The sequence below is a fragment of the Carassius gibelio genome, chromosome A6 (genome assembly GCF_023724105.1).
Source record: "Carassius gibelio isolate Cgi1373 ecotype wild population from Czech Republic chromosome A6, carGib1.2-hapl.c, whole genome shotgun sequence".
NCBI lineage: Eukaryota > Metazoa > Chordata > Actinopteri > Cypriniformes > Cyprinidae > Carassius > Carassius gibelio.
The window spans coordinates 23459919-23475406 of NC_068376.1; the positions used below are offsets into that span (position 1 = coordinate 23459919).

Genomic DNA, 15488 nt, shown 5'->3' on the forward strand with positions numbered 1-15488 from the left:
ACACATTGAATAAAAAGAAATGCAAATGTTTTATATTTTACAAAATATATTTTCATAATACAATCATTTAAAAAACTCATTAGTTAATATGCATGGTTAATTAATAATAATAACGATAATAATAATTTTGCAAATAAGCATACAATAATAATAATAACAATAAGAATAATAATAAATTTCAGGCGTATCATTTTACAGAATGTGCAAAGAGCATTTAAGGGGTTCCAGCCAAAGCAAGCAGGATCTTATTAAAAAGTGTCAATTATAAAAACTCTTTTACCCTAGTGTTTATTTTGTTTATTTGTTTTAGACACAGATAATTTTATATATTTACAGTGGCATTTAGGAAGTATGTGATATGGAAAGGAAAGTTCATGGTAATGACAAAACAAATATTGAGTTTAAAGGAGAAAGTAGCACTTTAAGCATGGTTTCCTGTCATATGAAGCTGTAAAGGTTGTGGCTGCGTTTTCAGCTTATCAGCCATGTTTTTAGACCGATGCCAATCCAACCTGAATGTCATTTGTTATTCATGAACTTCAAACTGTTTTTGGGTTTGGATAAAAGCTTCTTGTGTCCACCTGTGTGTCTTATGTACCCACTGTGGGTCTGGGAGTAGTGAGCGTAGCTGGAATACCTGAAGATTCTCTGAAGCATTCTGACATGGAGTTTGAGATGATAAAGCACTGGAGAGGCCACAATATAACAAAGAAGATGACAAGAAGCATTATGATGAAAAGCACAAGCCTCTTCCAGTTCCCATAAAAACCCAGGAATCGCAGCAGCTTGTGTCCACATCCCTCTCTTGTCTCCTCTCTCCTCGGTGTCTCCTCTGATTTATGCTCACCAATGTCAATGCAGACGCAGTTGGGGATCATTGGGTTTGAGTAGCACAGCCTCTTTCCATCTAGGAAAACGTTCTCCAGGTGTTGCTGGTCGCCAGGAAGTTGACCCAACACTACCTGGCTAGTGGCTAGATCTGGTGTACCATGCTCAGGCACGGATGTTGGCTGCCGACAAAGAGGGCAGGTGATCTGGGTACCTTCCTGCTCTGGTGAAATAGCCACAAAGCGAGACAGACATTCCAGACAGAAGGTATGGGTACATTCAAGAAGCTTTGGTGTCTTGAAGGTGTTGTCATATGCGCAAAAACAGATTGAACACTCTGGACCGGCATCCCAGGCATTGTCCTGATTATCACCGGAGGCCACTTGTGTCATGTGTTGGTGCCGTATTGAATTGGTACGTGATGCTGTGGATACTTCAGGTTCCTCCATCCTGTTGTGTGATCAGAAGAAAATCTGAAATGCAAAATTATATTTAAAAAAAGTTAGTCAGTGGCACAATGATTACTAAAAAAAGATACATATGCTCTTCTCCTACACTAAAAAAAAAAAAAAAAAACCTTGCTAGTTAATGAAAAAAAGAAAAACTGAATTTATATTTTAAACATACTTCAATAATTTTTGTTTCATTTAAAACATTTTTTTTAAAGTGAATCCATTTATGAGTTAAAGTATGGCAATATATGATTAAAAAAACTCAAAATATATAATATATAACAACAAATATAAATGCTGATGCACTGCTAAATATATATAACTGAATTAAAATCTTAATGCTAAACTTTTCTGTAAATCTTTTGATATTTTATTGGAACGCTTACTATGCAATGTAACTGAATGAATAGTAAAAGAGTAGGATCCTTTTTGAATTGTATAATCCCAAATGGTTAAATGGTAAACTAGCAGTATCTGACATCAAATGACTACCACATGTAAATGTGATTGCTGTGAGCATCACTCAGTGCTGTATTTGATACATGTATATGGAAGTGATGCTGAGACAAAACATATGCAAATATCTAAAAAGCAATCATGAAAGGAATATATATTGCATACTATTTCATACAAGGACTGCCATGGTGCATATCATCTTAAATTTTAATCAGCATCACATATACATGTTCATAATTTTTACATTTATTGTACTGTGACTAAACAGGAGTACACAAAAAAAAATTGCTGATCAAAGACAACTGTTTTTAATTATTTTATTCTTTTTAAATTATGTATGTAATTTTATGTATCTATTTATTTATTTTTAATGTTTGTTGGGGCAGTGTAAACCAAAAAAAAACAAAAACAAAGGATTACCTTATTACCTTAAAAGTGCAAGACGATATTCTTCTTTTATCTCATAGATGCTTGCTTCTTCTTCTTGTAGATGGCTCCAGCAATGGCTGAAAGGTTTGAAAAGTTCCCCAGACAATTATTTAAATGCCTGACTTTCTCCAGACCTGTCTGTCCTGCTCTTCTGAACTCTGAATGAAACTTCTGAGCTGTGACTCAAGTGAGCATAAATCATTACCTTGTTCTCCCTCTCTCTCTCTCTCTGATCCTCAACCACTCCTTCACACATACACTGTCTGATACACGTACATGTGCCAACTATGGAAAAGCAGGAGTGGTGACAAAGAGAAGGAAGTAGGAACTGATTTCCCGATAGTATTAGGTTACAGTATTAGGTTGTCATTGAATACCTTAGTTAACATAAGAATGACAAAGCATAGCAAGTGACTAAGCTTTAACACAACTTATAAAGCACATTCATTTCAAGCATTGTGAATTATTAAGATTTGAATAGTATCAGCTGGAGAGACACATAAACTGAATATTTTGTATAAGATATAAATGCGTTTGTTTTTAAAGTGGTACTTTACCCCAAAAATGAAAATTCTGTCATTGTTTAAGCAGCCTAAAGTTGTTCCAAAGTTGTACGAGTGTCATTCCTCTGTTAATATATTTTTAAGAGTGATGGTAAACAAACAGTTGACAACAGCCACTGACTTCCAAAGAATGAGAAAAAAAAAAAAAAAAATAATAAATAAATATATATATATATCAATCAATCAATGGCTGCTGTCAACTGTTTGGTTCTTAAAAATATATTCTTTTGTGTTCAATAAAAGAAAAAAACTCGTACAGGTTTGGATTATCTTCTGTTAGTAAATGATCACATTAGTTTCACTTTTGGGTAAACTATCCCTTTACATAAATAGAATCTTCTAAAAAAAAAAAAAATTGTGTTGATAAACTATAACATTCTGCATGTTTATTATTATTCATCTGGTTTCACAAAAACAATGCTTACGGGAAATTATAAGATAAGGTTATGTTATTCACATTACACACATAATAAAACCATAATAAGAAATTGATCATAAATTCAAACCATTTTCAAAGTCACATGATGTTTGAATATATAACCACTTTCTCTCACCTGGAGATAAGCAGCCAGGTATAAGGAAAATGGTTGGGATGTGTTTATATGTGCAACAAAAGTCAGTTTTTTTTTTTTTTTTTTCTCACTGAGGGTGTATGCCCAGTGACTCGTGTTTTCAGTATAGTGTGCCAACTACTGTTGTGACTTCACTTGTACTGAATGCTTTAAACAATCCCTTATAAATGTGTATATTTGCAATTGTATTAAATAGTGAGACATGATAAAAAAATCACAAAGGATTGAGGTAATGGAAATACAGTCATGTCGTACTTGCTCCATTCTGATCTACTGTCTTATAAGGAAGTGCTTATAATATTTTAGGTAAATGGGATCAAAGTCCCTCCATCTGTTTACCAAAGACTGACGCAAACTGGTGACTGGTGACATTCACAGGAGCGGTTTCCTGAGCACAAGGATAGTTAAGTTTGATTATGTTAAACTCCAACATAATATTTGACCATTTTAATAACTGTTCTACAGATGACAAAGCAATGATGCAACTACAGCAATTAAAATGCTAAAGAGTTTCATAACCAACACTCCAAACCACTTATAAATGATATTTTATGATACAAAGTTTTTATTTTTATTTTTTAAATACAAGTCAATGGTGTCTCATAAATCAAAATATTTTTTATTTCTGTAAACACTGAAATCTTCATCAAATATAATTCAATATGTGATTAATACTCAGTCAGGACATCAACATACAAAAAAAAATTCATAATCAACACCCATCGAAATGTAATTCATATACAAAATATATTGACATGCTTTCCAGTTGCTGCACAACAGCCAATAAAATGACATGAGAAAGAAGTTGAATTTAAACCAGTATCACAGATGTATCCCCATGAAACCACATCATTTACCTCCACCTAAAGTAAACAATCCTTGCTTTCCGTTAATCCAGCATACTAAAGATTTTAAACTTTACAATAAAAATGTTCAAATAAATACTCTTCCCAAAATGAAATAGAAAAGGTGTAGAAAAACCATAATAATACTTTAAATAAACAGAACCATTATTACAAATGAGAAAACCTAAAAACTACACTGAAAATCATCAAAATATATATAGGCATGGGGGATGATATGGCATTTTAAAGGCCGCTATTTGCAAAAACATCTACAAAATAAAGTAAAACAAAGGTAACGGACTTCTCCCGTCTCCTTATATAGAAATACCAGTGTATTACTCCTTTTATAACACTACAGTGATATCAAGCATTTTGTTTTGTCCAACCAAGAATCAAGATAAATTTAATAAAGTTCTTTCAGAATTTGACATTCTAATTTTGTGTAAAATTTCCAAAATCAAAAATGTTGACTGTAGGTCTTCATTCATTAACACGATCACTTAATGGCACTTTGTCTTGTACAATGGAAAGATGGGATAAATAGTTCTGTGTTTGGCAACAATTCCTTGCTTGTATATAGTGTATTTATAGCAAGTTCACAACTTTAAGGCCTAGCAAATATTAATTTATCATTATTTATCTTAAATGGAGTTTTAGAGCATGGATTTACAGCAACCAATGTATTCACAATAGTTATGGCTCTCACATACTGAGAGTTGTGTGAAATTATTCCAAAGATTCCTGAAGAGAAAAGACAAGAGATACCTTGGTCTCTGGGATTTCTAACACAAAAAGAGCAGCACTGAGGATGTAGTAGACTCTACTCATGATGAGATTAGTTACTCCTGTGGGTTAAATGGAGTCAATATGGATCTGAAGACCTTTATGTTTATGTTCTAAAATGCCCCAACTGGAGGTGTGCTGTTTTCTGTTAATTCTATGTCATTTTATAAATAAGAACTTAGGGTGGGAGTTCTTTCAATACTAGGGTATTTTATACGGCATTAATATGTGCTAATGGAATTTGTGGAGATGGTCCAGGATTCATAGAAAATATATTTGTGTATACAGGTAAAAAACAAAGATTTCAACTGAATAGTAAATATGCGAATGTCTTCTTTTTTTTACTTGAAGTGGGAGGAGCTGGTAGTGTGCAAACATGACTAACTCCGGAAGTCCTGTTTTGGATCCTAGTTACAATGTCACAAGATTCAAAAGTACAATATCACACAAAAATACTGCTAACAAATATAAATATTACAAAATTCTTTCAAGAACAACTTACTAGACTTAATTACAGCTCAACAATCAAAAATACTCTAGTAGTGCAACACCTGGTCTCTTAAAAAAAAAAAAAGGGGAACAATGCATTGTGTGAAAAATATATAAATAGAAATAAATAATTTGCTTCAGTGAAAAGAAAAGAAATTAAAAAAGATAAATCCTACATCAAGACATGTCACTTCTTCATGTAGCCAACAAAGAAAAGGTTTCACAAAAAAGGCGATCCTATAAGAAAACAGTGCTTTGGGACAGACCCATGTTTTAAAAGGGTCCTCATAGCTGGCCCATGAAGGCTGGTCACACATTGTATACCTTGGTTACTGCTCCCGTCACCACAGTAGCACTGCTGGATGCTGATGATGGCCTCTCCCTCCTAACATATCTTGGCTTGCGGACTGTAGATGATTTAACAAATAAATCAATAAATTATATTATATATGAATGAATGAATGAATGAATGAGATATATATTTTCCTAAAAATTTTTATCAAACAGATATTCTCAATAGAGGTTTTGAAATGTAGCACATTAGGAATTATGACGCACCACCAATTTAAACAACTAAATTCAAAATACAGATTATGTAGTTCAAATTTCTCCTACCTGAAGATGTAGTTTCTGGAATCATGACAGCCTTAGAGGAAAAATTAACAAGTTAATACTTTGGTATCCACACAATGTTGTGTTTGTTCATAGAACAAAAAAGTATTTAGACAAAAACAAAAAAGGAAATTGATTATGGATATCTTACCCTCTCACTTGGTTGGAATATAAAATCTGATAAAAGAAAATTACATAATTTCACAATCCCCCCATAACTAATTTTGAATTAAAACACCACCAATAATAATAACAACAACAATAATTAATATATACATACATAAAATATTCAACACAGTTGGGTAAACAAAGTTAACCAAAGCTTTAACCGATTACATATTTAAGGCTTTTAAGACTTTTTTTTTTTACCCTTGTTGCGGCTGTAGAAGACACCAGGGAGGCGGTTGGAACGCTTCAGGTAAAAGAAAGATGCAACCGAGAGGATGAGACACAGGCTGATCAGAAGAGTTCCTAGAAGGACAGAAGCTGCTACACCTGGACCACCTGCCATTACAGACACAACGCACAAAAGATGAGATTACGGAGTGCAATTCAATAGAGAAAAAAAGGTTTTAAAGGTGCCCACATAACTATTATTATGGTAGTAACTTACCAATCACTGAGAATAAAGGTACTAGAATATGACTAGTCCTTGCTAGAGGGAGAATTAAAAACAAACAATGAAATTAATAAAAAGATTTTAAGAAAACTAAATACATCAAAAACAACGCATATAATGTTGCAAGGAATAATTCACCAAAAAAAAAAAAAAAAAAAAAAACCTTTGCTGAAAATGTACTTAAAATAGCTCTACATCCAGTAAAAAAAACCATACTGTTTTCCTCTCATATCAATATCTACCAACATATTTGTTCAGAACTGGACTTTTTTTGTGGATTTTTGTGATGTTTTCATCAGCTGTTTATATCAACTCATATATTGCAGAAGATCCATTGGTGAGCAAGTGCTGTAATGCTAAATTTCTGCAAATCTGTTCTGCTGAAGAAACAAGCTCATTTACATCTTGAATGGCCTGTGGGAGATTACATTTTTTGGTGAACTATTCCTCAAACAAAAAAAACAAAAAAAAAAAAAAAATCAACCAACTCCCAAATTGCAGCTTAAACATTTCAATAAAGCATGATAGAGGAATGGTGCATGCATGTGCACAAAGTGTGTTTACTTATTAAAATACATTATAAGCAATCTTTCAGACTGTACAGATGCTAATTAATGAACATGTCACAGCACTCACTATTGTTCAGTAAAGATGAATTCCCCTGCTCTGTTGAATTGCAGGAAACACAAAAAGTTGTACTGTTCTCCTGAACTTGAAGGAGTCCTAGAGGAGGATTCAAGGTTACAAAATATATATAAATCATACCAAATGTCCATGTCAATTACATACAACATTGCTCAGGAACAAAATGTGCCTTTAAAAATATGAATTTGCTCATGTTGTATTAAAAGAAGGACATTTGTTTGCAGCTCTGTTTAAATTTAACTAAATTATATTATTTGAGAAACATACCAGGATCACAGAGTGTAATATTCACACAGGTTTCATTCATTCTCTTTATTCTTTTACAACAGTCATTGGAGTTTTCTAGCAGCGCCTGAAATACATACATAAACAAAATGCATCAAGAATGGAATCGATCTTGATTTGAGTTTTAGAGAATGGATTTAAAGCAACCAATGTATTCACAATAGTTATGGCTCTCACATACTGAGAGTTTATTCCAAACATTCCTGAAGAGAAAAGACAAGAGATACCTTGGTCTCTGGGATTTCTAACACAAAAAGAGCAGCACTGAGGATGTAGTAGACTCTACTCATGATGAGATTAGTTACTCCTGTGGGTTAGATGGAGTCAATATGGATCTGAAGACCTTTATGTTTATGTTCTGAAATGCCCCAACTGGAGGTATGCTGTTTTCTGTTAAATCTAGCATGTCGTTTTATATATTTAAATGAAAACGTAGGGTGGGGCCATCAGGGTTTTCTGTGGACATTATACCCATCACCTCAAGACTGTCCCCTTCCTAGACGTTTAATTCTACAATCTGATTATTCACGTTTTATTTTTATTGTATTGGTCGGTGGGTGTATATTATGTAAAGAAGCACAATTTAACACCATTATAACGCACGGCATAAATAAAAAAGCGTTACCCCACCAAACAAGTTCTTCAACAGTCTATTTTCTAAGCAGCTGGCTAATTACTTTAGCTTGCTGTGTGGATAACTAGGATGTCATAATACAAAACAATCTATAAATAAAAGAGAAGCCATGACTGTTTCGTTTACCGACGACATAATTCAGATTTTATGATAATAAACACGTGAACTTACCTGTGAAACGCAATGTGTCAGAAATCTGTAGTCAACGGCACTTCACTTCCTGATTAATAAACTGAACTGCCAAAATACAAGTCTCTTACTGTTGTAGCTTTGCTGTCATTAGATAGCGTTTGTTATATAACCACTATTAGAACATTTTCATTATTAATTTATGCTCAGGCTGTGATGTGAATTCTAGTAACTAATGTATGAAAGAAATCTCAGAAGTCAATATCGTTGTACGATTGAGATTTTATGTATCGTTGTGGCATTTGAAGCATTTAAAGAGTTTCTACTGAAAACATATAGGCGTATTATAAAAATGAATAAATTAATGGACACGAGATGCAATATCGTGTTGCTTTGCATTTGCTAAGCTCTATGACTTTTATTATGAAGACACAAGAGGTTTCGTAGTTTTGGTTGCTAGGATACAGTTTAGTCGACGATTATGGTGAACCATAACATAGATATACATAATAAAGGCCTTTATTATGTATCTCTATGAACCAGAACCACACTGCTTTTCTACGCAGAAGGATGTTATTGCAGTAAGTACGATTGTTTAACAAGACCAGTAACTCTCGAGTAGTGGTGAAAATTTCACGAATCCACACTATACCACCGCACTAAGCTTTTAAATGCCACAAGCATATAAATATTAGATTTAGCTACATGAGACACTGTACAATGCCTTCATAATGTCACTACAAACACGCAATTTAATAAACTGCAATGTAAAGTTTATGTTATGTTGTACATTAGCTCAATTGTCTTGAACCTAAGTTGTCTGTCTGAAATTAACTAAACTAAACTAAAACAAAAAAAACTAAATAAATAACTGAATGTATGAAAAAAAGCATACATACTAAAATGAAATATATATATATACTACTTATCTTAAATTATAAGTATTTAAATAGCGCCATCTAGCGATCTTTCCAGGGCTAGGTGATTGGTCTATTTAAATTCAGTAGCCCGGGAAAGCAGTAACTGCCAGGCTAGGCCAGCATCAGCGAGCACCATAATTTATATCACGTTACGTTGCTTTAGAATCTTTACTGCATATCAAACAAGTAATGTTAAGGTAAGTATCATTTCTTTAAACATTAATTTCTTCTTTAGCTCAGCTTTGATGACGGCAGTCGCGAGAAAATTCATTTTTAACACTTGGCGTTCGCTCACATAAATTCTAGATAGAATATATATATATATATATATATATATATATATATATATATATATATATATATATATATATATATATATATTATTTTTAACAAAAATCATTGTTTAAATCAATTACACACAGTGTTTTGTAGTAGTTTTGATTTCATGTTTATTATTTCTAGTAACTCTTGGGTAATTTAACTTATGTCCCTTAAATTAATTCTTTAATTGAGAATTTGTCAGGAAACATTTAACGTCACTATTATTTAAACTTAACCAATTAATTACCCTGAAATATGACCTAATAACATAGTGTTTAATATTGATGTTTATTCTGCTCTCTGCTTGTAAAAGACGGATAAACAATGATAAGGGTCTGGGAACCAGTGACTAACGTTACTCCAGCCTGAGTGACTACCAGTTTCTGTTGGGCTCTCAGATGTGGCCTGACATTTCACAAGGGTTTACCCACGAGATGAGTGGACAGTGCAGAGGTTCTCAGCATACCTCACAGGAGGTAAATATTTTTGTAACTATTTATTTGGTATAAATAACATGCCATGTTTTGTTTGGTATAATATAATGAACATGTTCTTGATTGTTTAGTTTTTTCCTGGTCAACAAACCTTTAATAAATGAAAATGAATGTGACATTGTTGTAAATGAGTCTGTAAAATTTTATTCATATTAATTCCAAATTGTCTAAATCCTCTACCGATGAAGGAAATGATGGTGTCCGGCAGTTACAGTTCTAAGCCGTTCTTGTTCGGTGGTGATGGCAAAATCTCAAACTCCACTAGTGGCAAATTTGTTGCCACGTTGGACAGATTTGAGGAGGAGAAAAGAAAAGCCAAAGAAAAACATGAAAGGTAGTCAGTCTATTCTTGATCCTTGTGCAATGAAAAACTAGCTTTCCTTGTGTCTGTTTTTAAGTTTCCTATTGCAGTTTTTCCCATAGCTCTGGTTCTGTCCTGACATATTGTTTAATATATATTTTATTCCCTTTTTAGGGAAATTCTCACTCATGGGATTCTACAATTGCAGTAAACTCTGGAAAATGCAAGCATTGTACTTAAGGCACTCATGCATCTTTAACACATTTAGAATGTTTATATTGCACAAAGTCATGGTTTTAATACTACTGGACTTTTACTTACATTTTCCCTTTTAGACCAGAGAGACTTTGTTAAATCGCATTGGTGGAAGTAATGACATAACCAAAGTTGTAGTGGAGAAAATGGATACAAAATGGATACATTTTCCAAAACAAGTATGTTTTGCTTATTCTTTTAACTAAAAATAACAGGTAGACCCTAAATTCCATAAATACCATATCATCAAAGATAATTATTGATCATATAATAGCAGATACATATTTTAAAAGTATTTTCAGTGTTGTAGCTGTTATTTATAAGACTAAGACATTATGTTGTCTATTGCAGTTAAAGGTTTTTTAAACAGTGTGAACGTAGGTATAGCATGTCAGTTTGAGACTCTGCAGAGCCAAACATTAAAAAAAATGGCAGACAGGGAAGCCAAGGTAAAGACTGCATATGCGGTATAACAGATGCAAAGCTAATACTAATGTAATTTATATTAGCCTTGGTAATAAAGCTACATTTATTTTCTATTAAATAGAACAGTCTGGCTGCAAAAGAGTTGAGCGCAAGCATGTTTAACCTCCAACGGTATCTGGAGCATCTGAAAGCAGAGCAGAGCAAGGAACAGGACATGCTGGGAAAAATTCTGTCTCAACTTAGCACTTTGTTTTCTATTCAGAAACCGATGACAGGACCTGGCACTGCTAGAATGACTGACAGTGAGGTCCAGACATCACCTGGTTTATTAGAGAGGTTCTGTGTCATGTCAGCTGAAAAACACCATGAGAGCCAGATGATATGCATCACGCCTGTCATTTATTCAGGAAAAGCAGTAGAACAGAACCAGTGTCCACTTACAACACAGAATACACAAAACAGAAATGAACATGCTCTGCTTGTAGATAGACAGCAGACAGCAGTCACAGATGAGGTTTCACCAGATACTTCGCAGAGATTATGGTGCAAACTATTAGTTGAGACCAGACCTTCAAGCCCACATGTGGATGTTCAAATCACTGGATCCATTGAGGACAATGGAGGACAGTATGTAGATAGACATCTGGAGCCTGAAAAACCATTGTTTGGGAGAGAGAACCGATGTGTCACTGATGAGATACCACCTCTGAAAGTACCTAGGAGGCGCCAAAAACCACTGAATTATAGGGGGAAAAAGAGAGCATTTGTTCTCCCACAAAGACAGATGGTTAGAAAAAAAGGAGCGATGAAGTTCTCAAAGGACAGCCAGCAGAATGTAGACCTTCAGTGTGAACAAAAAGACAGAGTACCTTTGGCTTCTCTTTGTGACAACTGGAAAATGACCAACAAGTCTACTGCAGAGAATCACTTAAAACTACAGCAGCAAGCCACTGTAGCACCAGTCAGTATGTGTGTAGCTGAACAACCACTAAACCCCTTCAGTTTGTGGTCTGAAGACACAGACAGCTCCCAAATTATGATGGAATACAAGATGGCTGAATGGGAAAATGTGGTACCTGAACCTAAAACTAGTGTCATAGGAGCAGAAGGTGGCCTCTGGCAGCTTTTTGACTTTACTAATGACTCAGAATGAGATGCAGAATTCAGAATACATTTGAGAAATTGTATCTCCTATGATCATTTTTTAAAAAGGTAGAACTTGAAATTGCCTGTGAACAAGCAAACCTTGTACTCTACCCCCTTTCCTTGCTATAGACACCTGTTCTTCTGTTGATTGGCCTTGTCAATTCTTTTCAAAATATGAATATTATAAAAACTTAAAGACAAATAGGCAGACTTTACTACATGTAATAATGTTTTATTCTATTTTACTTGTATCATATGACTCTAAAGCGTTTACATTCAAACACATTCTGTAATTTAGGCATGTCATATAAAAAAATTGGCCTTGCAAATATTTAGGACAAATACAAATAATTGTACAAAATAGTTTAAAAACATATTAAACTGTTTTAAAAAACATATTAACCTATTGTTTGCAGTTGAAACTTGACAGATTTAGCTGTTAACTTTGACAAATTAACATTTTTAATAAATTGCATTCACTGTTTAAAATTACAGTACATGTACTGTATTGTGCAACCCTGCAATGTATTTTTACTTACATATTTTAGCACAGTGTCTTAGAGTGTTACTTAATCTGAGCTGTAAATGATGTGAGAGTTAATCATATCCTTCGGCATGTATCTTAACTCATACTTTATACCTCAGCTATTGGTAATATTATCTGAAACCCCAAAATGTAAAGCATATCAAAGTTAAAATCACTAAAAAACTTGCAGCTTTGTAAATCAAAATTGTTTCATAACTATTAAAGAAAGCCTTCTTCTACAGTTTTCGTACAGTCTTGTGAATGAAAAAAAGCATCTTGTCCTGCAAAATCACATGGATAGTGTTGTCATTCCTCTACCAAGTCAGCAGGAGGGGGCATGAGTCCACGAGGATTCAGTTTTTCCCACCAAACACACATCATAACTGTCGTGCATCAGCGCCTGCTTTGCCACCACAGTCCATACGTTTTCCCAGGGATCCAACTGCAGGATGTCTTTAGTGATGGTATCGTGACGATCTTGGAAAAAAGTGGAGTACTAACAATGTTGTCTATTAGTTTAATTAAATGTAAATGACTGTTGAATTGAATTTTTTTTTTGATTGCATGAATTTAAATTCAAGTTGAAGGCTGAAGTAAGTGGACTGATACTGACATTACAATATTTTACCTGCTCCTTTGTAGTATCCACAGACATAAAGTTTTCCGTCAACAACACCAGCATTTGATGCATTGCTGCAAAGTGATACGAGTGGCCATGGTAAAGGAGGACCGTCCCTCCAGAAATCCCCTTCAGGGTTGTAGATCTCCACTGCATTAAGGCAGTGACGTGACTGGCCACGATCCACACCTTCACACCCAATACCACCTGCAGGAGGAGACACTAAAATTCATTCATGGGCTATGCCTAGTTTTTGATATTACTTATTTTTGTCTCTTGAGGTGAACAAACATGCAAAATTGAAACAAGCAACATTTTTGAAACAAAAACATTTTTTAACACCACCTGATGGTTGGTACACTCTCGCAGGCCACAGGTGAACATTACACGGAAGTAGGGGCTGAAGGCAGAAAGCACCGCACGGTGGCATGGGAAGCTAACACCTTAAGCAATTAAAACCACATCTGTTAACTGCTCAGCATCCCGCATTCGATTTAGCTGTTCCAACAGCATCAAACCATGCCTGGCTCTCAGATCCATTTTGTTTTTTGTCTCTTGACAGCGTAAAACTTAGAGAAAATGTTGGAAAAGAGTAGTTTAGCCTACATACATCCTGGAGATCCTTTAGAAGTGTCAAGGAACTTGTATCTGAAGAGATAAAATTAAAATCTCCAATTAAATTCGGATAAGACAGAGATACTAATTATTGGACCAAAAAACACTACACAGAATCTTGTAGATTACAATCTGCAACTAGACGGATGTACTGTTACTTCCTCTACAGTCAGAAATCTGGGTGTTATATTAGACAGCAATTTGTCTTTTGAAAATCATATTTCCAATGTTACAAAAACTGCATTCTTCCATCTTAGAAACATTGCCAAGCTACGAAACATGTTATCTGTTTCTGATGCAGAAAAGCTAGTTCATGCATTCATGACCTCTAGACTGGACTATTGTAATGCACTTCTAGGTGGTTGTCCTGCTTCTTCAATAAACAAGCTACAGGTAGTCCAAAATGCAGCAGCTAGAGTCCTTATGAGGTCAAGAAAATATGATCATATTACCCCAATTTTACAGTCTCTGCACTGGCTACCTATTAAGTTCCGTATCAGTTACAAATTATCATTACTTACCTATAAGGCCCTAAATGGTTTAGCTCCAGCGTACCTAACTAGCCTTCTACCACGTTACAACCCATCACGCACCCTAAGGTCACAAAACGCTGGACTTTTGGTCGTTCCTAGGATAGCAAAGTCCACTAAAGGAGGTAGAGCTTTCTCACATTTGGCTCCCAAACTCTGGAATAGCCTTCCTGATAATGTTCGGGGTTCAGACACACTCTCTCTGTTTAAATCTAGATTAAAAACACATCTCTTTCGCCAAGCATTCGAATAATGTATCTTTTTAATTGTGAGTGTAGTTGCATCTGTTCAAAGGTGCATTTTTATTCATTAACTTGGGTTAAACTAATTTTACATTGTTGGATCAGCAGCTATGCTAATGATGTCTGTATTTTGTTTCTATGTTTCGCCACGGGATTTACATCCCGTGGTAACTAGGATTTTAAACAAGCTCCAGTCTGGATCCAGAACACCTGAGAAGAGATGATGCTGACCCTCAGAGGACCCCAGATGATGCTACCTTGAATCAACAAACAGAACTAACAATTATTGCTAAATGTGTGACTGAATCATATAATAACTTAATTAATAATATTGATAGTTCATCGTCTAGCTGACTACGTCTTGTATTATTATTATTATTTTTATTTTTTCTAAAATCCTGTCAAATGTGCACAAACTACTAGCTACTACTAAATATTGTAGAAACATAATTTTCTGTAAAGTTGCTTTGTAACGATTTATTTTGTAAAAAGCGCTATACAAATAAACTTGAATTGAATTGAATTGAATAAAAGACAAATTAATAGCTAATGCAGCTAAACTGGCAGGGACATACTAGTGCACACTTTAATGAAAAATCGACAGAATATTATTGTAAGTTCATTTTGATGCACCAATAATTTTATCTTGCTCTAAGGGTCAGTGCTAAACAGGTCAATGTTCCAACATGTTAAAAGAAGTCAGTTATTGTTGTATGAGTCACATTATCGGAAAAAAGCTGCATTAGCACATA

The 15488-nt window shown here is 34.3% G+C and overlaps 3 protein-coding genes across 7 annotated transcripts; 1 reads left to right on the forward strand and 2 right to left on the reverse strand.

The window, feature by feature from the left end:
- Positions 1-63: 63 nt before the first annotated feature.
- Positions 64-2377, reverse strand: LOC128015776 (RING finger protein 223-like). The gene is made up of 2 exons (XM_052599897.1): positions 2165-2377; positions 64-1301 (listed from the first exon to the last, which is right to left on the reverse strand). Exon 2 carries the CDS (start codon positions 1275-1277, stop codon positions 591-593), a length of 687 nt encoding a protein of 228 aa, XP_052455857.1. The 5' UTR covers positions 1278-1301; positions 2165-2377; the 3' UTR covers positions 64-590.
- Positions 2378-3898: 1521 nt separating this feature from the next.
- LOC128015778 (uncharacterized protein C1orf159-like) lies at positions 3899-8463 on the reverse strand. Of its 5 annotated transcripts, XM_052599900.1 has the most exons (10): positions 8384-8463; positions 7806-7885; positions 7561-7645; positions 7285-7371; positions 6643-6684; positions 6399-6533; positions 6181-6206; positions 6033-6063; positions 5742-5824; positions 3899-5335 (listed from the first exon to the last, which is right to left on the reverse strand). In XM_052599900.1, the coding sequence occupies exons 2-10, from the start codon at positions 7866-7868 to the stop codon at positions 5309-5311; spliced, it is 579 nt and encodes a 192-aa protein (XP_052455860.1). In that variant the 5' UTR covers positions 7869-7885; positions 8384-8463; the 3' UTR covers positions 3899-5308. The 5 variants fall into 5 exon arrangements, with proteins under 5 accessions (XP_052455860.1, XP_052455862.1, XP_052455863.1 ...); XM_052599902.1 differs by having other exon boundaries at positions 3899-5824; XM_052599903.1 differs by lacking the exon at positions 7806-7885 and having other exon boundaries at positions 8384-8456.
- A 2597-nt stretch (positions 8464-11060) lies between these two features.
- On the forward strand, positions 11061-12340 carry LOC128015188 (uncharacterized). Its single transcript, XM_052598858.1, has 2 exons — positions 11061-11081; positions 11180-12340. The coding sequence occupies exons 1-2, from the start codon at positions 11061-11063 to the stop codon at positions 12209-12211; spliced, it is 1053 nt and encodes a 350-aa protein (XP_052454818.1). The 3' UTR covers positions 12212-12340.
- The last annotated feature ends 3148 nt before the right edge of the window (positions 12341-15488 follow it).